The 24,291-nt window shown below is 40.9% G+C and overlaps 1 protein-coding gene across 1 annotated transcript in view; it reads left to right on the top strand.

Annotated features, from left to right (window-relative positions):
* Positions 1 to 23,405, top strand: part of col6a1 (collagen, type VI, alpha 1) — a 48,607-nt gene extending 25,202 nt beyond the window's left edge. The window contains exons 25-35 of the mRNA XM_033650242.2: positions 2,477 to 2,539; positions 10,760 to 10,825; positions 14,329 to 14,364; positions 14,714 to 14,750; positions 16,364 to 16,372; positions 16,474 to 16,607; positions 17,014 to 17,120; positions 18,332 to 18,518; positions 18,611 to 18,782; positions 20,244 to 20,273; positions 20,611 to 23,405. Of these exons, the coding sequence (XP_033506133.1) occupies positions 2,477 to 2,539; positions 10,760 to 10,825; positions 14,329 to 14,364; positions 14,714 to 14,750; positions 16,364 to 16,372; positions 16,474 to 16,607; positions 17,014 to 17,120; positions 18,332 to 18,518; positions 18,611 to 18,782; positions 20,244 to 20,273; positions 20,611 to 21,230 (1,461 nt within the window). The 3' untranslated portion in view covers positions 21,231 to 23,405. The remainder of the gene's footprint in view (positions 1 to 2,476; positions 2,540 to 10,759; positions 10,826 to 14,328; positions 14,365 to 14,713; positions 14,751 to 16,363; positions 16,373 to 16,473; positions 16,608 to 17,013; positions 17,121 to 18,331; positions 18,519 to 18,610; positions 18,783 to 20,243; positions 20,274 to 20,610) is intronic.
* The last annotated feature ends 886 nt before the right edge of the window (positions 23,406 to 24,291 follow it).

Here is a 24,291-nt window from a genome sequence, read left to right on the forward strand (position 1 = left end):
CAACACTGTTGATCAGCAAAGATGGGCAATACAATCAAATTGTTTATGTAAACCAGTATGAATATTACTTTGCTTTGAATAATATATCAATTATAAATCATTCATTTGATCTAGCTTCAACAGACAGTGCATAATAGTTTTTATCCCGTTAAAACAATACCAAAATACAAAAACCCTTTTGATTCTTTTGATCTGAGGACCCTTACGGACTAAAGGAATATTAATAACTTACAGGGTAATCGAGGAATGGACACATTATTTAACTCTCTGACTTAAATTTTTATTATTTTTCATCTCTCTTGTTAACCATGCTGATAAATCTGAATACGTTATTTTCTGGTGCTAGTGGTTTCAGTAAAATGAACTGAATGATTGAATTATCGAGAATCTAGCCAAGTTAATGATGTGTAGCATCTCCATGTTAACAAATGGTCAAACATTTCTATCTGAATGCATGATCTAAGCAGCTAACTAGCGTTAGCTCAGATGGGTAGCCAACAACCTGTTTTATACATCCAAAGAACTTCCATAAAAATGAACTGCTTGGCAACCAGACCAGGCCTCTAATTGAGACAGGCCTTTATTTGTCCAAATGTGTAGCCACACCCAGCTAGTAAAAGGGGCTGGGCCTTTAATTGAAACTCAGCTTTTAATTGGACTTTCACAGTAAATACATTTACATCACTAGCATCAGCCCCCCACACCAGTGTTGGGCAAGCTAATTGTAAAATGCAATGAGCTCAGCTGCAAGTTACTACATCAAAATTAAGTTTCCCCACATTGATGCTATCCCCAGAGAAATGTAGCAAGCTAAGCTACGGGAAAATGGCAAAAGTAGCACACTTGCAAAACGACTTTTATTTTTTGACTTTATGTCAAATCAGCATTTTCTCAGTGATCTGAAAAACTCTCAGCCAAACATATTGGCAGAACTGAACTATATATATATATATATATATATATATATATATATATATATATATCAAGTCAAGTCAAAATTTATTATAGTATTATAGTATACTATAAAATACCAGGCTTAAATTACAGATGTATGTCCCTCATATACAGACCTCGGTGTGGCGCTGGCGTCAGTCACATTACTTATCCTCAGTTTTATTATCCTTACTTTTATCCACACCTCCGCAGAAAAAAGTCCACTGCACTTCAGAGCTTTTCCTGGAAAAAAAAAACCTTAGAACTTTTGATGTTACTCAGTCAATTAATCAACTTCACTTCTGAAAAACTTTTTGACTTAGAAAGTAGTGACCACACTACTGATTTATTCCCGAGTGAGTCTTTATCCTCTTTCTCTTGGCTGCTTACCATCTGCCTGCTGCTGTTAGATGGTGACACAGAGTTTCAAAATAAAGTGTAACTTAAAGATCATGATATGGATCAATGTTTTTCCTTGGCATCTATGATATTGAAATATCAATCATTGAATCAATATATCAGTCCAGATCGATGGATCTTTACACCCCTATAAATCAGCATTAAAAATTAGTTGAGTGTTTCTTTTACTCGCCTCCAAAAAGATCTTTATGACATGAGGTGATGGTGCTTATAGGAAACACAGTCTTTACCCCAGGAAACACTACCACTTTTGTCCACAGGGGGCGCCAAATCAATGTTAAATAAAAAGTACTTGTAGTTGCTTTAATGTAGAATGGATCTTTGGTTGTGTACAGCAGGCTTTAAAAGGACACTTTACCTGCAAAATGGACATTTGTATACTAATTACTCGCCGCGTGTTACCTTGAATTTCTGAAGACAAAATGTGTTTTTCTTGCATGCCTCCACAGTGAACGAAGAATCCAAAAAAAGTGAACTTTCTTCATGAATTGTAGTAAATGTAGTCCACGTTTAACATCAGCAAAACTCTCACACAACTTCTGCAGTATAATCCAAGTCTCAATTATCCAGTAGTATGCTCAGTACTTCACAAACATATGCATTTTCACTTTTAACTGCTAGAGCAGAGTTCAAACACACGCACTACTTGGCCATGCATGAGACTGTTTGGACTGACGTGTTTTAAATCAGAACAATCTAGCATAAATTTAACTGTATGTGAAGTACTGAGCTGGATAAATGAGACTTGGATTATACTGTCCGAGTTTGTTTGTGAGAGTTTGTAGATGTTTTGGTACAGTTTGGTCCTCTTTTACTTCAATTCATGAAAATGTTTGCCTTTTTTGGATTCTTCGTTCACCTTAGAGGCATGTGAGAAAAACAAAATTTACTTCACAAATTCAAGGTAACACGCAGTGAATAATTAATACACAGATGTTCATATTGCAGGTGAAATATTCCTTTAGACTAAACTGAATTAGATTGGCCTGTCTTGTACTTTGTGTTTTACATTTACACACCAACACTCAACATGAGAATCATTTTTGCCTGCCAACACTGTGAAATCAGTTGTCATGCTCATGTTCCGTCTTGACCTCTCTGACATTTGTTATGTGACCTTCAGGGTGGTAAAGGAACTCCTGGACCCAAAGGAGACGACGGAGATCCCGGAGATCCAGGCGAAGATGTGAGTGTGCCTCTGACTTGTCTCCTTTTTGCAGTTGTTCCTCGCTCTTGATCTCATTTTATTTTTTCTCCAATCCGTTCTTGGCAGAGAGCGCTGACAGGATGTGAGTCACATGTCGCGCTTTATGGCCGCATTTACATATTTCTTTTTTACTGGTCTCTTTTAAACACTTACAATAATATGTAATAATGAGTCTCGCCTTTTAATTTCTGTCTTTCATTTTGGTTTGTCTGTGTTAGCCCCCCACATTCTTTACTCTTATTTTTCTAAATCTATCTGGCTCTCAGACTCTCCTTCTGTTCTGCAGCTGGAAATGCTTTCTGTAGTAGGTCTGTTAGTGTGTGTGTGTGTGTGTGTGTGTGTGTGTGTGTGTGTGTGTGTCTTTGGGGAAGAGGGCTTTGAGCTGATGCAGCTGTGTATATGTCGTAGTCAAGGATACCAGGAAATGAGCAGAAACGATGAAGGGACTGCATCACTCTTTTGGTGTGTGTGTGTGTTTGAGTGTGTATGCGTAGCAACTGTACACGTGTGTGATTACCCGTGACCATATAGCGTGCCCGTTTTAACACATTAACCCCTGCTGGTTAAAGTTGGTCATGTTTACAATAAAATTATTGCATTTCCAAGGTTCATGTTTCACGGCATAAACATTTCTGCATGTGTTTGTACTTTCTATCATCCGTGCATCGGTGCACCCTGACCTTGATCCTTCAAGAGCAGTCACACGTTGTAAACTCTGGATTTACAGTGTCGGATCAGTTTACCACTCATCAAGAACTTGCGGTGCTGTAGCTCGCAGCAGAATTAGACACATGCACTCCATTCAGGTATAACTCACCCAGTCGCGTCATTGTTTACCTTTTCCATGTTCTGCTTGTCATTGCGTGGTGACAGCAGCAGACAGGAAACATCTCATAACATCTGTAACTGATTCTACAGCAGAAGCTTTAGTTTGATTATTAAGAGCCATATCACCAACCAAAATGTAATCGAGTCAAACTTCTTGATTTGTGCTGCTTGAAGGTTGTTTTTTTTTTTTTTTGCTCCTTCTCTTAAGGAAATACCAACGATCAACGCCACGCCTCGATCTGTCTATAAACTTGTGGTGCACTTTGGAAAATGTTCGTCAGGAATGTAAAGTAAATGGGCTAAAAATTCACAATCACTCATATGATCCTCTAAGGAGCTCCACTTTTATATCTTCTTGTACTTTTGGTTAAATATATGTAACCTTGTTTGCGGCACCTTTTTTTAAAGAACAGTTTAAAGGTTTTTGGAAATATGATTATTCACTTTCTTGCCAAGAGTTAACTGAGAAGATCGACACCACTCTCATATCTTAGGCTACGGTCAGGGTGCAGACAGAAGTCACCCAAATCTGTTTTGTTTGTTTTTTTCATGACAGGATGAACAGTACAAATCACCTTGAATCTGATCTTTTCAGTTCTGATGATTGGGGCCACTTTCACACGTGCTCCTAAATCAGACACAGGTCTATTTTTTTGCAACGCGACTTCAGTCTGAACAGTTATGTCAGAATTCATGCGAGGTTTACATCATGTACCTGAACTGGAGCGTCTTCCCACGAGAGTTTTGAAAAGAGGCCCTGACAAATGTAGTTAAAAAAGTTAAAAAAATTTAATAACGTGTTTCAGTGAAGCATCACATCATGTTTCCACTACTCCTAGCTCTAATTCCACATCCACACACACTTCCGTACAGAGGTACAAGATTGAAGTAGCAGCCATTACTCCCCAAAACCAACAATTAAAAATTTGGCTCTCTTTCTCCTCATCCATATTATCATCTGCTAACAAATTTGCTGTCTTCCAACGTGCATCAACTTATAAATGAAACCGTAAACGCTGACCTCTGTGGCCCAGCCCTGTTGCCAGAAGAAAATGTTGGTATTGTATGTTTCTGCATTCACGAGTATATTTAGTAAGTAAGTTAGTAAGTTTCATACGTGTCATATCAACATTTCTAAAGTTGAATATGAGCTGACTTTGTCACTGGGAGGTGGAGGGGATGGTGGATGGTGTGCAAAGTTGCCCTGCACCTTGTTTTTGAGCCCACACGTAACCATACGTTAACCACAGTGTCGTATAAATGTCAAGCTTCAACATATCTGCTACATAATAATCTACAAATCTAACATATCTGTTTGCAGAAATGTACAATGCCAACATTTATTCTGGCAACAGGGTTGAGTGACCTCCATGTTTACTTCCTTACAACAGCATGCTGCGCGTGACTTTTTTTTTTATTGTTCTTTTGCGCATGCAGGTCAATTCAGGACTGTGACCAGTTGCCACTGCAGCCTGATATTAGCTTCATTTAAAAATCAAGTGAACAGCTAAACAAAAACGGCTTCCCATGTGAACGTAGCCTTAGATACACAGCCACAGCCGGCAGCTGGTTAGCTTAGCATAAAGACTGGAAACAGGGGGAACCAGCCAGCCTAGCTCTGTCTGAAATCTGCCTGCCTGCTGACACTCACTAATTTAGACATTACGTCTTGTTTAGTTCACACACAAAGTATTCAAATGAAGAGTTGTGGTTTTACAGCAGGTTATCTGCCTGACCTTTTTTTGGCCTGAGGCAGAACTTCTTAAAGTCCAGCCCACATAACCCCTGGCTGTTGGGAGACGTTTCCCTTTCTTGGTGAGGTTTTGGAAAAAGATCATGGTTTGGGTTAAAACGAAAAAACCTGGCAAACTTCTCGCATTTGTTAACCCCTTGTAAAATCAGATTAAACAGAGGAGATATAACGTGCTACTTAGTGAGCTTTAAGGGTCTACTGTGTAAGATTTAAGGGGATTGAGAGCATCCAGCAGCGAGGACTGCAGATTGCAACCAGCTGAAACTTAACATTCCTTCAGTGTTCATTGTTCAGGAGGTTTTTACAATAATCCGAATTATCCACAGAGGTCTCTTCTTCTCCAAAACAAACAGACCAGGTCATTAAAACCAGCAAAAACACTGAATAAAGCAGTTTCACTTTATAAATCAGTGTTTCTTCAATGCTGTTTGGCATGTTAGAGACAGCTGCTAACCTAGCACTTGCTATGTGTGCTCACCTATTTTCTCTGCTAATTCGAAATCCAGACATTCGGGAGGTTTTTCGCAGGAGCTGAATTATCCACAGAGGTCTCTTCCTCCAGAAAACAAACGGACAAGTAAAACACGGAATGAAGCAGTTACATGTTTAAAAAAAAAAAGGTGTTTTCTGACACTCTCCTAGCAGAGGGTCTGCTAACTACAGTAGCAGATGCGAAAACGTGAACATACAAATGTCCCTAGCTGGAGCCAGCGTTTGGTTTGTCCATTCTGGGCTACTGTAGAAACATGGCGGTGAAAGGACCTGCTCCCTATGTAGATATGAACGTCTCATTCTAGGGTAAGGAAAACACAACGATTCTTATTTTCAGGTGATTATACACTAATTGATTATGATTATACTGCTAATTTATCCCCCTGAATCCTGCACTCTGGACCTTTAAATGTGCTGGTAGGCAGATTTCATAACCGCCGGACAGAGCCAGGCCAGTTGTTTCCCACTGTCTCCAGTCTTTGTGCTATAAGCTAACCAGCCCTGTGGTATCAGTCTTCTCATCTAACTCTCAGCATGAGAACCAATCAGAATATATCCCAAAATGTCAAACTATCGCCTGAAACAAAATATCACTAATCTTCCCTCTGCTGCTGCTTCACTGGTCCGTCCATGACCACGTCCTAAAATACGTAATAAAACAAAACATATTTTGTCTCAATGGAAAAAAAACCTGAATCCAGGACATTCCACTTATCCCGAGAGGCATTCATCCAACTCTTTTTCTCTCTTTCTAACGGTCCATTATATCTGTTTCTCTGAACAATCACTTGTTTGTTTCCACCCGTTTTACACTCTGCTGCTCACTGTTTTGGACGGCACAGTGGAAGAAACAGTCACCAGTTTAAAATGAAATCACGAGACATCAAACTGGCCGAAGCTATTTTCAAGGAGTCAAAAAACCACTGGCCCCATTGTGATTTTTTGAGCGACAGGTCGTCTAATTTAAATTGTTTGAATACTTTCACACTGCGCAGGCATGTAGTCTGTTGCCTGGACTTTCTCTGGCCAGAGGGCTCAGGAGGGTACAGACAGACAGACAGACAGACAGGAGAGTGTCAGATAAGATGAAGGTGGAGACGGACCTTCTGACTTCTTCACCTTTTTAACTTTTACCTAACACGCTGTGGAATGATAATATACACGTATTCAGCAAGGCACGACAAACAGTCACATCTGGCTGTGTGTTGTCAAATCTGACTCAAGGTCAGGACATGTGTGTGTGTGTGTGTGTGTGACTGTGGATGATATGGCCCATGTCCTTTACATCAGACTGTTTGAAGTGAAGAATGTGCAGTAATCTGAACCGTGTGTGTGTGTGTGTATATGTGTATATGTGTATGTGTGTGTTTTTATTCAAGGCTGACAGCCGTGTGTGTGTGAGTGTTAAAAGCCAGGTGGTACACATTACTTCTCTCTCTCCCTCTCTTTCTCTGTTAAATCCGTCCATTCGCTGTAGGTAGCTGGTTGTGCAGATCTGATGGTTAAATTCGGCGTCCAACTCAGATCAAAGAGCAGAAATTATTCACTGTGATGATTTGTGACCCTCTTGTCCTCACTGCGCCTCATTTCTGTCTGACATGTTGAGCTATAAAGACATTTTTATGTGACTACCAATCAAAATGTATTTGGAGCAGAGAGGAGATGAACTGTGTGTTGGCAGCCCGTTCTGATTCCCCTGACATATTGTCACACCAGTCGTAGTGTCACATAAGGCACCTTTAGCATCTCTTCACAATGTAACACATGGAAACTATGAAACGACTGGGGTTGGGTTTAGGAGACATGTCTACCAAAGCATTTTTAGTCCAGTGTAGAGGTGGGAATCACCAGAGGATCCACGATACGATTTTATCACGATACAATATTGTGGTGATTTCAAATATGTTATGATTTATTACCCTTCTCAACTGTAAAATATGTCCTCAAAGCAAAACTTTGTCAACATGTGTTTAGAAAAGTTTTCAGGCTGTTCATCTCACTTCAGCCATTTTTTTGCAGCAGCAAAATGTACGTAGAAGACTAAAAAAATTATTATTCAAGTAGGCTACCTAAAGTTTAATTTGCATTTGTAATAATGATAATTTATTTTAAGAAAAAAATTTGACGATATCAATATTGCCACACAAAATATGGCAATACTATGATGTATCAATTTTTTGTTACAAGGGTCTGAGCATCTATTCTGAATTTCGAGAATTTAAATACAGTATGTTCAGTTTTGGATGAAACACTGCGCTCATCCCAGCTGTCCAGTCACAGTTAAGGAGGGACAAATACCACAAAGACCAACTGTCACAATGACAGTGGAGGAGATATTTGTTGATATGTAGTATTTTTTTTTTTTTTTTTTTTTGCTCTATACGTTTCCTCTCATGAAGGCACACCAAACGAATGGTCCGTCCTCTCTTCCTACATGCTTCAGCCTTCCCTTCATCCAGAGCAAGTGCTCTACCTTGTTCCGACTGTTTTATTTCCGCAAATATTCCGTACTATAACATTTCCTGAGGAGCGCCTCGCGTTTTCAGCTGGGAAAGAATGCCTTGATGGACACTGGGCCTCATGCACGAAATATATGTTGCACAGATGCTAAGCATCACGTAGGCAGGGTGGAGCGTGGTTTGTTGCATGCTACAAAGACCCAGTCTCTGTAGCGTGTGGTTGTTGCCAGCTTCCCTGTATGTGTATTGAGTTTAGCCAGGTAACAATGCAGCTGGTTGTGCAGGTTTAGGAAGTGTAGGCTACATTAACAGGTACTGAATTAATTAACTGGATCAATTTATCTACAGGATCTATTGATTTGATTGACCCATAAGGTTGTTCTGCAGTGTTGCATTGCCTCTGGCACAATCAGGTTTTAATTTTTTTTTTACATTTTTAAACAAATTGTAATAACTTTTTAGACATTTCTTTGTAGTTTTTACCTGTTGCCAGGCTGCCGTGCTGCACACAGAGAAAAAATAAACCAGCCACGAAATGAAAGCATTAAGCCTTGTAGTTGCCCGCACGTGCAAGTGCGACCTCCATGGTCAGCGCAGCAGCTTCAATTGATTACAACAGATGCACTCTGCTGTGAGGCATGCTGCGGCAGACATGTTGTGCCGTGTCTGTCTCCCATGTGCCTTGGCTGTTCGGCAACAAAACTGAGATCATGTTTTGGGTCAAAATAAGAATGTTTGTTACATAACTTCACATAAATCTGCCATGACAGTGCATGATGACTGAATTTAAATTGTGTAACGTTACGTTAAAACAAAACTGAATGTTGGTTTCATACGGGACACAAACTGCGGTCTCCTGGGTGAAAGTCTGGGCCCTCTGTCGACTTTCTCACTCTTTATACTAGAGTACTGCTTTCAGTGTCAAGTATTGTCACAGATGGTTTTACTTGAAAGCCCAGTGCATCTTACAAAAACGCTTAGAGCTGCCTTTGGTGTCAGTATCACACACAGAGGGGTGTGACAAAACCTTTTCAGTATCAGTTTTTTTTAAAGAAAACAATAAATGCTGCTCTTTCCAAAAATAAGCTTGTTGAAGTTTTCAGTATTGTCCATGAGTTAATACTTTCTTTAAAACAGCTGCTGCCTTTGAATCAGCACGTGTTTGAAACCCGTTATGTAACGCCATAATGCGTGGCATCCGCTCTTAATTTGCAATTTTGCATCAGTTTGAAATTCTCTGCAGCTGTCCGCAGTTACAGCAAGACACCCGCATTTCTTTAAAGTGTGTAACAGTATCTGTGGAAACATGGAGCTTAAAGACGGGGTAATTTTCCCCAAATTGATTTGCAGTGTTTAAGCTCTTTATTCTCCGCACTTGTAGAGTCTGGGTCACAATCTCACAGCGATCAGTAGAGGGTCAGAGTGCAGCAGCTGCAAGGGCTTTGACTGCTCTGTCTCCCTGCAGCTGCACTGGTGTGGCAGATAGAGAGACAGACAGGACCAGACCTGGCCTCAGTTAAAGTGGATTCACAGGATTTTTTTTAGCCTGACTTACCCTTTGAAAGTGTTTTGATTTGTTGATTCCATGTCCTGTGTGATATACTGTAGCCTTTTAGAAATGTCAGATAGGCTCATCATTTAGCTGTTTGAGAACGTCTTCCATGTGAACACAGACAACATGGACAACATTCAAGCTTTTTATCATCTCTGCGCACAGTGCAGTAAACTGAAGAGGAGCTCAATTAACCCACAGACCGACATGCGTAACCGGGCAAAAAATTTCTTGGCTGGTTAGCCGTTGACATCCCTTGGCTTGACTATAGAGGAATCCGGCAACCACTTTGTGTGTTTGGCGCTGCCATTACTGCGGTGTGCTGCTGACAGTGACAGTGACTGCGTTAACTGGTGACTTTTAAGACCCGTTTGCATCGAGCAGTACGGTACGGTTCAGTTCGGTTTGTTGTGGATGGTACCAATAGAACTGTACCGTCCCCATTTTTGGTCCCCCCTCTGTTGGGGTACCTAGCACACAGATCTGGTACTAAAAGGTGGAGCTGTGAACACTGCCGTCGTCAACACTACTTGATGACATGAATCCATTAATGCACCTTAAATTTCACTGTGACAACTTTGACCATCACTTTAGTTTTTATATGACATGCACTATTAGTTTGAGTGGATCTTCAAGCATTTATATGTATTAATTTCGACCAGTCTGTGAACTGCATATATTCTAATCCTCACCCACAGAAAAAGAAGCATTGTTGTTCTGAAGATGTCGGCATGCAGCCTCGTTCTATGGACAATATACCAGGTGCAGACTTCCATCTGTGTCACCGGTGATGAGGAAATACAGGGCACCTGCCCACATTTAAGAGTACTGTTTATGGTGGAAACACTTAACGGACATAGGGTCTAGGTACCATGTCTGAAGGGTTACCTCTGGTTCCAAAGGTACTACACCAAAAGTGTTTGGTGGAAATGTGGCTTTAGCCAAATGCGCCCATGGTTGCTCGTAGAAGTTGCTTGTTTCCTTCCAGTGCCTCCCTGTATTCATCTACAACAAGTGTTTCATCCTTCCAAAAGTTACATTTATTTTTTAAAAAAAGAAACTAAATACAGGTATGGGCCACTCTCTCAATCTCCTTTAATCTTCTCTTTTCACAGAACAACCAGCCAGGACCTGAAGGACCTAAAGGGCCCAAAGGTCACAGAGGACCTGAGGGCAAGCCGGTAAGAATACCACAGAGCCGCAGCATGAGCTGTGTGTGTGTGTGTGTTGTAGGCTCGTCTGCATGTGTATGCAAGTTTGAGGGACTGCCATTCACACATGTGAAGTAGACCCCTCCCTTCAAGACATTAACCTACTCTGACATTCAAACATAGTTTTGGGGTCGTTTATTACCTACAGCGGAACATTCAGCTGAACCTGAGTTTAACCTGGTTTGACTAAACTGAAAGTTACATTTTAATTTGCTTATTTATAAAGCGAAGGCAGCAGTGTGTTAGTGTGTGAGACTGTCACTCAGCATGAAGCCCATTCATTCAAGACATTAGGAAAGAGTTCATGAAAAATATATTTTCATCTATGGAAAAGGGGCTAAATCTTATCCAGCAGCTGTGCACTGTAGGTTTATACAAAGGCCACTCAAACAATTTTTCCAGTGTCCACTCGCAGTATTGTAGAAAAAAAAAAAAAAAATCAAAAAAAAAAAAAAAGTTCTTTTATTATGAATGTTTGATCCATGGAGGTTTTATATTTGTAAAACTTTCCTTGAGCCAAGTAAAGCGATTTAAAAATCCACAATGTCATCACAATAGAGCACCCCCGGAATGGGTCCTAAAACCAGGAAATGGATTAGCATTTTAGCGCTCATGGTTCTCTTATCTCAAAGTCAGTGGGTTTATGGTTAGATGTCTGAAATAAGGTCTGTGGTTAACACAAGCTAAAGAGACTTAAATGTTTTGTTCTATGAAATAAAATATGTCAGTAAATACCAGGGGCGATTCTAGGACCAGAGGTTTAGGGGTGCTGAGCACCCAGAGAGCTGCCCGGCCAGGCAAGATAAATTTCACTGTTTTGTACATTTTAACTCAATTTCATTCCCACAATTGTGAAAGAAAAGCACAACACTTTTTGGGAAAGTCTGTGACTAAACCATCAAATCTGATAAAGGTTATTTAAATGCTGAGCCACAGCAAAAGAGGAATGGATTGGAATCATAAAAGAAACATATCATAACCCTAATTTCTGGGGGAAGACAACTCATTTTGATATAGCAGCTCCTCAACATACACATAAACAGTATGTATGTTTCTGGAGTAAACCAGCCCCCTATAGTGAAAATAAAATACCAAAAATGGACCTTGGACTTATTTTTTGGACTTTTATTTGAAATGCAATGCACAACATGTAACATTAACACATTAACAATAATTGACTTTTTCAATGTTTGTCTCTGCCTTTTTCCTTCTTGTCTGTATTATATAATACAAATACATAAATAATAATACACTTCAAAAAAGAAAAGTGCTTGAAATCTACAAAATAATAATAATAAATACACACAACAGGAGTTATAATGTTAATGGGCATCCAGTCAGTTAAGTAGTCAGTAGCACCTTGGCTTTAATATTAACCATAGACTGTATGATATTAACACATGCACATGACACAACAGCTAGCTTCTCTCATTCCAATTCAAACAGAGGACAGTGGTACTGACCACCTGTAACGTTTCCTAGCTAGAAAAAACGTCAGCTAACTCCTACCTAACAACATAAACAGTGACCTACGATTAAATGCAGAAAAAATGAGGACTGGTAATGATAATAATGTGTTGGTACTGAGTGGTGGAGGTTAAGAAATGTGCCACATATCCTGGTTTCAGCCATGTACTTACACCACTACTGCACATGGAAGGCAGCACATTGCTCCGTGCAGATAGGGCGCTCAGAGCTCGAGTCGGGGAAAGGTGGGATGGATGGGGTGGATCAAACCATTTTTGAGGCAAGGGGGGGGTGCTGCTGTATTTTTGTTGTTAAAATATTACGTTGCAACCAAGTACTGTATGGTTTTGACACTTTTCTAGCTTGTTAAAAAGGGACATACAGCAAAAAAAAAATCTCTCAAATTTTAGGGGTGCTGGGATTCAATTTAGGGGTGCTTCAGCACCCCCAAAAATGGTCTAGAAACGCCTATGGTAAATACATCACTTGTGAATTTTTGAAGCTTTAATGTGCCTTAAAAAAGGCAGTTGCTAACAAGTGGCTAAATGCTCGTAATGTCATGCAACCGTAGTGTAGTTTGTTTATAGCCTCACGTAAGGTTTTTACCTCTGGCGATTACATTTAGCCTTCGAAAATCATCAAAGTGGGGTTCATTTGTGATGATAATCTCACAGAACAAAAAGTTATCATAGATGCTAGTTTGACTCAGAGCTTACTTTCTGCAATAATCCAAAATCAAATGGAAAAATCCCACAGGCTTTTTGGCGAGGGAGCCATGGCGACGTTAACTTCTGTGTCAGGATACAGAAAAACGTCATCCCTGCAGCACTCTGTTGGTTGGCTTACTGCTTCCACCTTAGGAGACATTGCCAAAGCATGTACCCTGCATCATTACATAGCAATGATGAAATTTGTTGTTGTTGTATTTTTATAATCAATTGAATTAATTTAATCAGTTAGTTGTTACAGCTAGTCTTTTAATGGGATGACACTAATTATCTAAATACAGAATATAACCAGACCTTTAGTGAGATGGGCCAACAAGAGCAAAGCTAAACCCAGCACTGTGTGTTTCCCCGCCTGTGGGCCGAGGTTTCTACTGATTCCATAGACCTCCAGTAACTGAGCCACAGCTAGCTAATCCCCCTACTCAACATGAAACCACATGCAAAGACATAAAAGATGGCGTCCCTTAGTTTCCCTCACAGTATGTTGGAAAGATGGTGTAATTCCCTTTCACCAACTGGCAAGTGAACTCTTGTGGTATTGGACCATGTGAAAAGATGAACAAAGATCAGATCTAAATTTAACACTGTGCATGAGGACATGTTCTCAAGGCAGAGTCCTCAAACTCTAACCTTTCACACTCTCCCTGCTTTCTGTCTCCTCCTCCTTTTCCTCCTCCTCTCTCCTTTCCTCACCTCTGGCTTGTGTCACTGCTGCATATTTCTCTACAAACAGTTTGCGTCATGTGTTCTTGGGACAGTTTCTCACATCTACAATTAACGGTCGTCTCTCTCCCGTGTGTGTGTGTGTGTATGTGTGTGTGTTTGTCTGTGTGCACACATGCAAGCTACGTTGGCGTCTTTGTCACAGAGAAGAATGCCGTTAAACTGAGTTTAATGTCTGGTAAAACAAAACAGATGGTTTTCCTGCAGCCCAGCGAAAAAACAAAATGCTGTGGCAATGAACTTTTGGAAGATTCACATGTTGTTGCAGAAAGATAGCAGCGCACACAAATGTGTGGGCGTGGATGTGGTTTTTCAGTGACTGAGGGATTCTGGTTTGCCGTGATGGTTTTTCCAAAGAATCTTTTTTTTTTTTTTTTCTTAATTCCACTTAAAAAAAAAAGAGTCTTCCAGTTCTTGCTCTGTCATCTTGAAATCAGACCAGATAAACTTTTGTCTGGCCAGCTTTTTTCTTGAACAGATAAACACATCTATCAGGGAGATGAATCACTCAGTCCCACTATCTTCTTTTCTCACTCGTTCTCTTGTCTTCTTCAGGGACCTCCTGGGCCTCCTGGACCACCAGGAACTGATGTGAGTATAAAGAAAAATCCAATCAGTCTATTTCATCTGACCCTTCGCCCTCATTTTCACCACAGGACAGGTCGGCTAAGCATGACAGACTTAATTCTCCTCGAGGCTGCACTGGTTTTGACTCTGAAACTGATACTGTATGTTCAGTCCAAAGCCACACATTCAATTTCCTGAACACAAAAAAACTCGCAGCCTCCTACCGACCAGTCCTCCGAGTAAAATATCACCATTGTCATGTTTTATTTTTCATTCTGGAGCAGCATGAAACAGTCTAGTTTACATAAAGTTATGTAATGTGATTTAACGGTGCATTGCTGTACTGTAACATGTACTCCTCCGCTCTCTTCAGGAATGTGAAATTCTGGATATCATCATGAAGCTCTGCTGTGAGTTCAACGCTCAGCATTTTTGCACATTGAAGCCACATGTACACTACGTTAAACGCTGAGACCCTGATAAGCAATTGAAACGTGAAGAATTTGAGGGTTAGGCAGGTTATGTTTTGTTAGGCTCTCTGGTGGAAAGATGGTCTTCATAAAACTTGGCTGTCTATGTAACAGAGAGATACAAATACTTCTGAAATTGGTACCACATAACCAGAGAAAACAGAGGAAAAGGGTTGTAGCATTTGCTTCAAGAGGTAGACAACCTACAACTACCAGAATGCCCACTGGACCAGGCCTATCAGGCCCAGGGCCCAAAGTGCCAGGGGCCCCCTGAGCTTCACCTGCAAAATGTCACTCAAATTAACACATATCGACACAAAATGATCTCAAAGGGACACAAAATGACTACAAAGAGAGATAAAACAACTACAAAGAGACACAAAATGACCAAAACGACACAAATATAACTTACAGAGTCACAAAATTACCTTGAAAGAGAGACAAAGTGACAACGAAGACACAGAGAGGGACTAAAAGAGACACAAATATACCCTAAAAAGACACAAAAGGACTGCAGAGACACAAAACGACTACAAGGAGAAACTCAATTACAGAAGAAGACACAATTATACCTGAGTCACAAAATGACCTTGAAAGAGAAACAAAATGACAGCAAGTCATGTACAGGAACAAAAAATGGACAAAAAAAACTACAAGGAGTTACAAAATGACCAAAAAAGACACAAAGAGTCACAAAATGACCTTGACAGAGAAACAAAATGTCAACATACAGAAACCACAAAAGGACACAAAGTAACTACACAGAGACACAAACTGACTTTTAAAGAGACACAAAAGAACAACAAAGAGACACAACTAGACCGTTAAAGAGACACAAAACGATATAAAATGACCAAAAAAGACACAAGTTTGGGATCAATAAAGTACTATCTATCTATCTGAAGAGTCACAAAATGACCTTGAAAAAGACACAAAATGACAAAGAAGACATGAAGGGGAACTTCAAAGAGATATGAATATACCTCAGAGACACAAACTGACCTTTTAAACGAAAAAAAACCCAATAACAAATACATGCAAAAGAACTGCGAAGAGACACAAAACGACTTCAAAGGGACATAACAATCAAAAAGACACAAATATACCACACAGAGGCAGAAATTGACCTTTAAAGAGACACAAAATGACAACAAAGACATAAAAAGGATCAACAAAGACACACAAAATGACTACAAAGAGACAAAATGACCAAAAGAAAACACTGATCTCTACGTATTCATATTTACAAACAGGAATTTTAACTGCTTCATTTAAAACTGCCTTTTGTGCTAAATCTGGTTCGTGTGCCCTGCCTCTAAACTATTTGTAACAGAGGTGGTAGCAGGTGTATGACAACGAGGAAGTAGTTCAAGCAACAGCCCTAGAGACAGTGAAAATCTACCTGATGATACAAATTTTTACATAGTTCATTTACACATACTATCCAGGCTGTTACAGTCTGATACAAAGGTGGTTAAAAATCTGTATCAAAGTATCTCTTTGATTAATTTTCTTTTCTTTTTTTTCTTCATCTTCTCCAAATATCGTCACAGCTTGTTGTGGTAAGTTTGAGCTCAATCTAAAACACAGTCATTGTCATTATAATGGTTGCTCATGCTCGAGGGTTGTGATCATATGTGATTGTGTTTGTGTGTGTCTCCAGAGTGCAAGTGTGCGCCCATGGACCTGTCGTTCATTGTGGACAGCTCAGAGAGTATCGGTGATACAAACTTTGCTCTCTCCAAAGACTTCATCATCGCAGTCATAGACAGACTGACCAAAGACCAGCAGCTCAAGGTAACTTTCTTCTCTGAATCCATCTTGGGTTTTGACATTTGACTCTGCTGTATTTCATATTTATCCATGTTGGCACAGCCTCCGTGGGATAACCGCCATCTGACCTTTGTGGATTGTGTTGTTTCTTCAAAATGACACCAAAACCGTTGCAAAAAACTGTTAGGAAATGATGTTAGGAAAAGCTGCGCTCAGAACAAACCTCAAAATAGAAAGTGTGAATGAAAAATATTGTCTCGGGTTTTGGAACTTGCTTTTATGTCTCTCCAGTGACTCTCCTCTCCCAGTGTGGATATAATTAGTCAGGATGGGTGGGACACAGAAATGTTGACAGAGGAAAACACATGCTCGTAGACAAAACACACACAGCCCAAAACACACGGTCACCATGCAATGCTTTTCTTTCCAGTTTTCAGGTAATGACTCCGGGCTGAGTGTGGTACAGTACAGTGGATCCAAAGCACAGGAAAAAATCCGACTGGGCGTCGAAGCTGCCACCCTCAACGAATTCAAACAGTGAGTTTGTGAATCCATAGCCCTGCTACCTTTCCTTTCCTCTGGCCCTCTCCTTAACAACATACTGCAGCGTTGAGTCAGAACTGATTCAGGTCTGAACTGGACTTTACACAATGATACTGTTTCTTGACTGTCAACTGCTTCACACTCAGTTTTAATTCTTTTAAAAAATACAGCCATGTTTTGATGATACTCTTGATGGCTAACTCGAGGCCAACCATTTATCCTGATCCCAGTCTTTGTGCTAAGCTAGGCTAAAATACAATCCAGACTTACGTGACTCTAGTGAAAGCTGAAATACATACCACACCTTGAGTTTGTAGCAAAGCAGCAATGTTTGCGTAGGTTTTTATATCTTTCTGCCGGCGATAGCCGCGGCCATAGACATTATGTTTTCAGGTTGTCAGTCCATCCGTCCCATTCTCCTGAACGTCTCAAGAACACCTCAAGTGAATTTTTTCAGATTTGGCACAAATGTCCACTCAAGATATAGACTGATTATGGATTAATGGTGGACCTTGCCTCTGTCTCATTCTCGTAAATGTGATATCTCAAGTACATCTCGAGGGAATTTCTTCAAATTTGGCACAAACGTCCACCTGGACTCAACAATAAACCGATGAGATTTTGGTTGTCAAAGTTCAAGGTCACTGTGACCTTGAGTCTGTCTTATTTTCGTGAATGTGATGTCTCAAGAAGGCCTTGAGGGAAATTCTTCAAATTTGGCACAAACATCCACTCAGACCCAACAATGAACTGATTAGAATTTGGTGGTCAAAGTCATTGTGACCTCAAAAAAAAAACCCATGTTTTTGGCCATAACTCAGGAATTCATGCGCTAATTATGACAAAATTTCACACAAAATTTTGGACAAAGGTCCAATAGGATTAAATGATGAAGTGATGACATTTTATATCCAAAATGTCAGAGGTCAACTTCACTGTGACATCATAATGTTCTGCATAAAACACTTTTATTCAGCATCATATCTTAGGAACATAAGGGGAGACATTTGGTCAGATACTGAATTGGTGACACTAATCTTGGGTGTCCATCCTGAAACTATGCTGATTGTATAGATCTTCTGTGCTGCCACATTAAAGATTGACTGGTTAGTAGAGACATACAACCGCAAGGCAGTAATTCCATTTTTTTCTGTCACTCATTTTCTTAAAAAGACACTGATTTGATTTTGTGTGTGTCTGTATAGGAAAGTGAGAGAGTTGCGCTGGCTGGCTGAGGCTACCTACACAGGCGAGGCCCTCGAATATTCCCTGGACAACACAATCAAACTGATGACGCATGACAACAAAGTTGTGATTGTTCTCACAGACGGACGTTCTGATATTAACAGGGACAAGGTTCCCCTCAATGTACTCTGTGGTAAAGACCTCCGGGTGAGTACAGAACACAGATATAGAAACAGTGAACGTTCATGCAACAATCATGAAGTACCTGTTAAACTGAAAACCTCTGTCCTCCTTTCCAGGTGGGCGGTATAGGAGTGAAGGACTACTCAGGCCGTGAACCCAACCAAGAGCAGCTCGGAGAGTTGGTTTGTAAGAGTGACCCTAAACCAGGCTTTCCAATTGTGCTGGACAACTATGCCCAGCTGCTGGAGGACTCTTTCCTGCAGAACCTCACATCCAACATCTGTCAAGGTAAACATACACACACACATTATTGATAACTTCCATCAAGTCAATACATTTGTACCAACCAGTGTAGTGGTAATTTTGGTAATAAAAAAAAATGATGAAAACATTCATCAGCAACCTTTTTTCCATGACGAAGATGAGACATTAATGAGCGACAAAAAGGATCTTTGATATTTAAAAACTCAAACAAAATGTATGTTTTGTTTTCGTTGACGAGATGGCACTAAAATGTTAGAGGTGGCCCATCTGACCATATAAGGTTGTAACATGTTGGTAAACACCAGAAAACAGTCAGCTCCAGGATGTTTCGCTAGCCTGCAAAACACAAACACTGGAGTAGCATCAGCCATTAACTTGAGCTGTGAGCGGTAATTCAGCAGTAAATAATCAGCTGTGAGTGTCTGACTGTGGACGGTAGAGCTGTTGAATGGATTTGTGAAGTTCGTTAATTGCTACGGTGGCTGTTAGCAGCTAGCTCCACTTGTTAGCCACCAAACCACAGCAGAGCCAGCAGCTGCTGGACTTGCCAGGTAGGAGGTTTGAGTTAGAAGCCCCTCTGTGACAAGCAGGATCAGATAAAACAGATTTTTAAAAGTGAAACTGCGTCATTCAGTGTTTTTACCAGTTTTAATCACCAGGGGTCTCATTTATAAAACAATGTGTAGGATCCATACTAAAAAATGTACGTACGGACAAAAGCCAAAAGTGGTGTGCACCAAAAACTATGTCACAATTTCTATAATCAGGATTCCAACTCACCATCTGCATCACCAATTTCCCGTCTTGGTTTCAAATTTCTAATACCTGTATTAGCCAAGCTGCAAGCCAACACAAAGTCCCAAAAACTGCAGTTCCCCTATTGGCCACTTGAGGCTGGCTCCAGAAGCGAGACAATCCTCATGGACCCTCATGTTAAAATGTCCAACTTTACAGCAGAAATAAACATGTTTACAACCTGATACAAAATGGTTTTGGTCTTTAGAGTTTATTTCCTTGTTCATGACAACTGCACAGGGGGTGAGTTTTTATGTAACTCACCGGTTCGCATTTTATCAAGATTTAAAGTTATGCATAGTTAAAGGCAGGGCTGCTTGAGTGACAGGCAGTCTGCAAGGCATCACCACAGTCTATGAGTCAGATCCACTCCGGGCTTTTCAACAGCTCCACCCACCTGTTAGATATAGTCACTTTTGGATCCAAAAAACAAAGATGGCGACAGCCAAAATGCCAAACTCGCAGCTTCAAAATGGGAGTCCACAAACCAATGGGTGACATCTCTACACTATGTCCATCATTTATATAGTCTAACCTAATTGGATTAGTTTAAACAGAGTTTGAGTTGTCATTGACTAAAACCAATAAACATTTGCGTCTTAGGACGAAATCTAAGAATCTGCTGTAATTTACACTGGTACCAACTCCCGAATAAACTGACTAATTAACCCCTGTTGTTCTCTCATTCAGAAAAGAAATGCCCAGACTACAAATGTCCCAGTAAGTCTGTTTTTCTTTTTCAGTAATAATAGTTTTACACTTGGTTCACTGTTTTTTATGTTTACCTTTCTTATGGCTGTTGACCTGCTTTGCCATTTATATCTTTAGTAACATTTTCTCACATTCTGTCTGTATTAATAATCAGATACAACAAATACATAAGATGTATGAGACATAAAACATAAAACCACCAACAAATTAAACCAATAAAATGTACAAGTGAATTTAAAATTGTATAAATGCTATGTGTCTGTCTTGCACATTGTTATCTCTGTAGTCTGTCATTAACAGAACCATTGTAAACAGGTACTGATCTGATATATTGTGTGTGTTACAGTCACTTTCACTGAAGGTGCCGATATTTTGATGATGATGGACAGCTCCGCCAGTGTGGGCCAGAAGAACTTTGAAACAAGCAAGGTCTTTGTCGAACGCTTGGCCGAGCGTTTCCTGTCTGCCAAGAAGGCGGGTGGTGCCACTGTCAGAGTAGGTCTGGCCCAGTACAGCCGAAACGCCGCATGGGAGCAGGAGATGACTACCGACCTGACCCTGCTGATCAATAAGACAAGAGATGTGGCCTTCCAAAATGACGGCACCAACGTGCTGGAGGCCATGGACTTTGCCATTAAGAATTTACGTGGCCGCCGTGGTCGTGACCGTGGGGACACATCGGGAGACAAGAGGAAGCTGGTGCTGTTCTCTGACGGCAGGTCTCAGGCCATCACCCCGGCCCAGCTGCAAAAGCGCGTTACTGATGTGGCGGATGCCGGCTTGGAGCTCTTTGTCATCGCTGTTGGCAGCCAAGTCAACGAGGCCAACCTCCGCACGCTGGTGAGCAGGGGGCGGCCGGACGACATCTCCTACGCACAGCGCCACCTGTTCCGTGTCCCAGACTACGCCTCTCTGCTCCGCGGGGTCTTCCACCAAACCGTCTCCCGCAGGGTGGCCATGCCCTGAGCGCGGGGAGAGCGAACAACAGGACCAACACGCTTTAGATTTTTAGTCCCAATATGAATAATCAGTCTCACTCATTTACCAAACACTGTGTTCGAGTTCTTAAAAAAAAAAAATGTCACAAAACGACAAATGATTGTGTGGCAGACAAATGGAAATGTCTTCAGTTCCCCAGGGACTTTTTTACCCTGAGCTCAGCATCCAAGGCAGACTATCTCAGGCTGTGTACGATTTCCACCTCCTATTCTGGGACCATTAAACTATAACCAAAGTGATGGTGCTAACCTGAACCGTGTCAGAGATGTAGAGCTTGTTGTGACAGTACACAACTAGCAGGAACTGCTGCCTGGCAAGCAAAGCGCAGGGTACAAAAGTCCCATTTCAAATGGGTTGCCTCGGTCCTGGAGAGCCACCAGTAGTCGCCACAACTTCAATAAACTTCTAGCTTTTAAATGCATTGGGCTGATTTGTACTCAGGTATTCTGCATCACTTTCAGCTAGTCTGGACCCTCGACTAACTTCAGCTAACGTGTGTGGGTTGAAAACAGCTCATTGGTAGCTCTCCAGGACCGAAGCTCCTGCCATTTGAAGGGTTTGTGTTTAAGGTTTAATGTGGACTCATTTTGTAGCTCTTACCACTCTTTCAAGTGGTGTCGAATTTGTGGTGTTACAACGTAAGCAAACCAAAGAACGTACAAAAACTGCTACCTTTAATGCAGATGTCCAATCAGTGTTGATAATGTCATCTACTGAAGCAATAACTCTGTCAGTGTGCGCTTTATTGATAGACAAGCTGTTGTTTTTCTGCATTTGGAGCCATGCTTACATGCACCAGGATATATGCCATTGCGATATTTGTGCGCACCGAAACACCTGTTAATGTACAAACCTTTCATTATGTTTAAAAATCCATGTGCTTCTTCTTCCAACCAGAAATGTGGACTTTTCTTTTGCATCTCAAAAACTGTTGGTGAGTTGGTTTGTGCACGATGTACAGAGCCGACCGTAACTAGGCGAGACGCATATTTCGAATGTGCTGTATTCAGTCCAAATGCTCCTAAACCTGAGTAATATCGGCACATCCCACCTGTCTTACACAGAAAATGTGACACTCAGAAAAAGGCCTTGTTTTGAAAATCCAAATGGAATATGCTGTTTACATGACCCATATCAAATCCGAAATATTGTCTTATTCGTAAAAAGAAATAGTGGAATATTAGTGTGCATGTAAAGGTAGTCACTGTCACGTCAAATGGCGGCGCTGGAAGCACAAAGAACAACAGATTTATAGCTGCAAACTCAGCCCTCTCATTCAACACAGCAAGCAGTGAGGAATTTATTCCCTCAGTTGACTCCATTTATCACCAACACTAATTACACGTCCACATAAAAGGTGGCATATTCTCCCTTTAATTTGGACGGCTGGCTCATGATTGGCCAGTCAGCTTTATTTTAGGTGTAGCCACTATAAATCATATTAAAATGGTCAGCTGGAAACTTTTCCAACGTGTTGAAAACTCACACCCGACATCACTTGAAAGCTCTGTTAGAAACAGGATATGACATCAGGCAGACTCCTAAACAAAACCATCAGCACTTCACCTGGTACTAATGAGGACACGACAGCTGGACTCAACATGTGTGATTCTGCCCGGGTGTGTGTGTGTGTGTCTGTTTGTGTGTGTGAGTGTCAGCACATCAATTACATGTGTGAGGAGGTGATTCTTTATGTGTAGCCTTGGGCTGTTCTCTAAACAGTTGTGCTCGGGTCACTGGCTCATATGACAGAAACCTGTTCCTCTTTGGCCTCTGTCAAACACACACACACACACACACACACACACACACACACACACACACCTACCTTCGTGCTTCATCAGTGAGGTAGGAAAACATCTGTCAGGGTTGAAGGCTGGAAAAGAAACCTAATGGGACTCATGCCCATCACACCCACATCCACACACAGAAGACAGTTTGTACCTTTTAGCTCAGCTGTAATTTCCACACCTTCAGTTTCGCTGTCATCAGTGACCCAGAATCACTGTGCTATTGATATTATCTGTGGTGCTATTAGTCTCAGTGTATCAGTCTCTACCCATGTTGTTAAAGAAGATATTTTTACCTGAGGGTGCAAAACCTCAGTAGTTTTGTAAGAGCTCCTTCAATAAAGGTTGCTACACCACAGTGTCTTGGCTCACTTTTGTCCACACACACAAATCTGTGGCTTCCAAAGCCGCTATAGACCGAAGCACAATAACTTCCGGGTAGAACTCCCACATCAGGTGCATAAAATGAAACAGCGCTGAGCAACTTCTGCCTCAAGTGGTTAGTTTATAGCTGAAGTTCAAGGAGGCTACATCATCAAGTCCTGCCAAAGGACTGCTCAAAAGTATCATCCAAATTCTACCGAGGACAGAGTCCTTCCTTCAGAGAATTTTCAAGGATGCATGTGTGTATCCTAAGCGGGTATGAGGTATCCACACATGATTTGCTGAAATTTAAGGCGGGGCCTCCTTGATGAAAGCTGCGCCAGCGGAGCTCGGTAGGATTTAGATAACTGTTATGTATTTGGATTAATGTCTTCAAGAGTTTTTTTCATACAAGCATGTGAAAAGTATTGACAGAAACCTCATAATTTGCAATGTGTCTTTTTTTTTTTTTTTTTTTTTTTTTTTTAAATTAACACATGGTTTAGATAAAACCTAGAAATGCATTCCTCCTGAAAGTGACTGGACTCTGAAAATACTGCTTACAGTCACAACATTAGAGAGTGCCAAAATTATCACAGTACCCTGAAACCCCCTCAGTCACCAGAGGGTTAATGACGCACACTTGGGGACACAGCCTGTTCTGATAAGTGTTCACCAAATGCTAGGAAGGACTCTTGCCCAGCCTCTGAGGGATAGTTCCTTGGATGGACCCATCTTACCAAGGAAGGATCCTTTGACTTTGAGAAGCACCAAGACTGTCCAACACTCTGAGGGAGGAGTTGTACAGTTTTTAATGGCCACAGGCAGGAGTGACTTCCTGTGGCACTCTGTGGTGTATCCTGGGGGAATGAGTG

Source organism: Epinephelus lanceolatus, chromosome 12, assembly GCF_041903045.1.
Source record: "Epinephelus lanceolatus isolate andai-2023 chromosome 12, ASM4190304v1, whole genome shotgun sequence".
NCBI classification, from domain to species: domain Eukaryota; kingdom Metazoa; phylum Chordata; class Actinopteri; order Perciformes; family Serranidae; genus Epinephelus; species Epinephelus lanceolatus.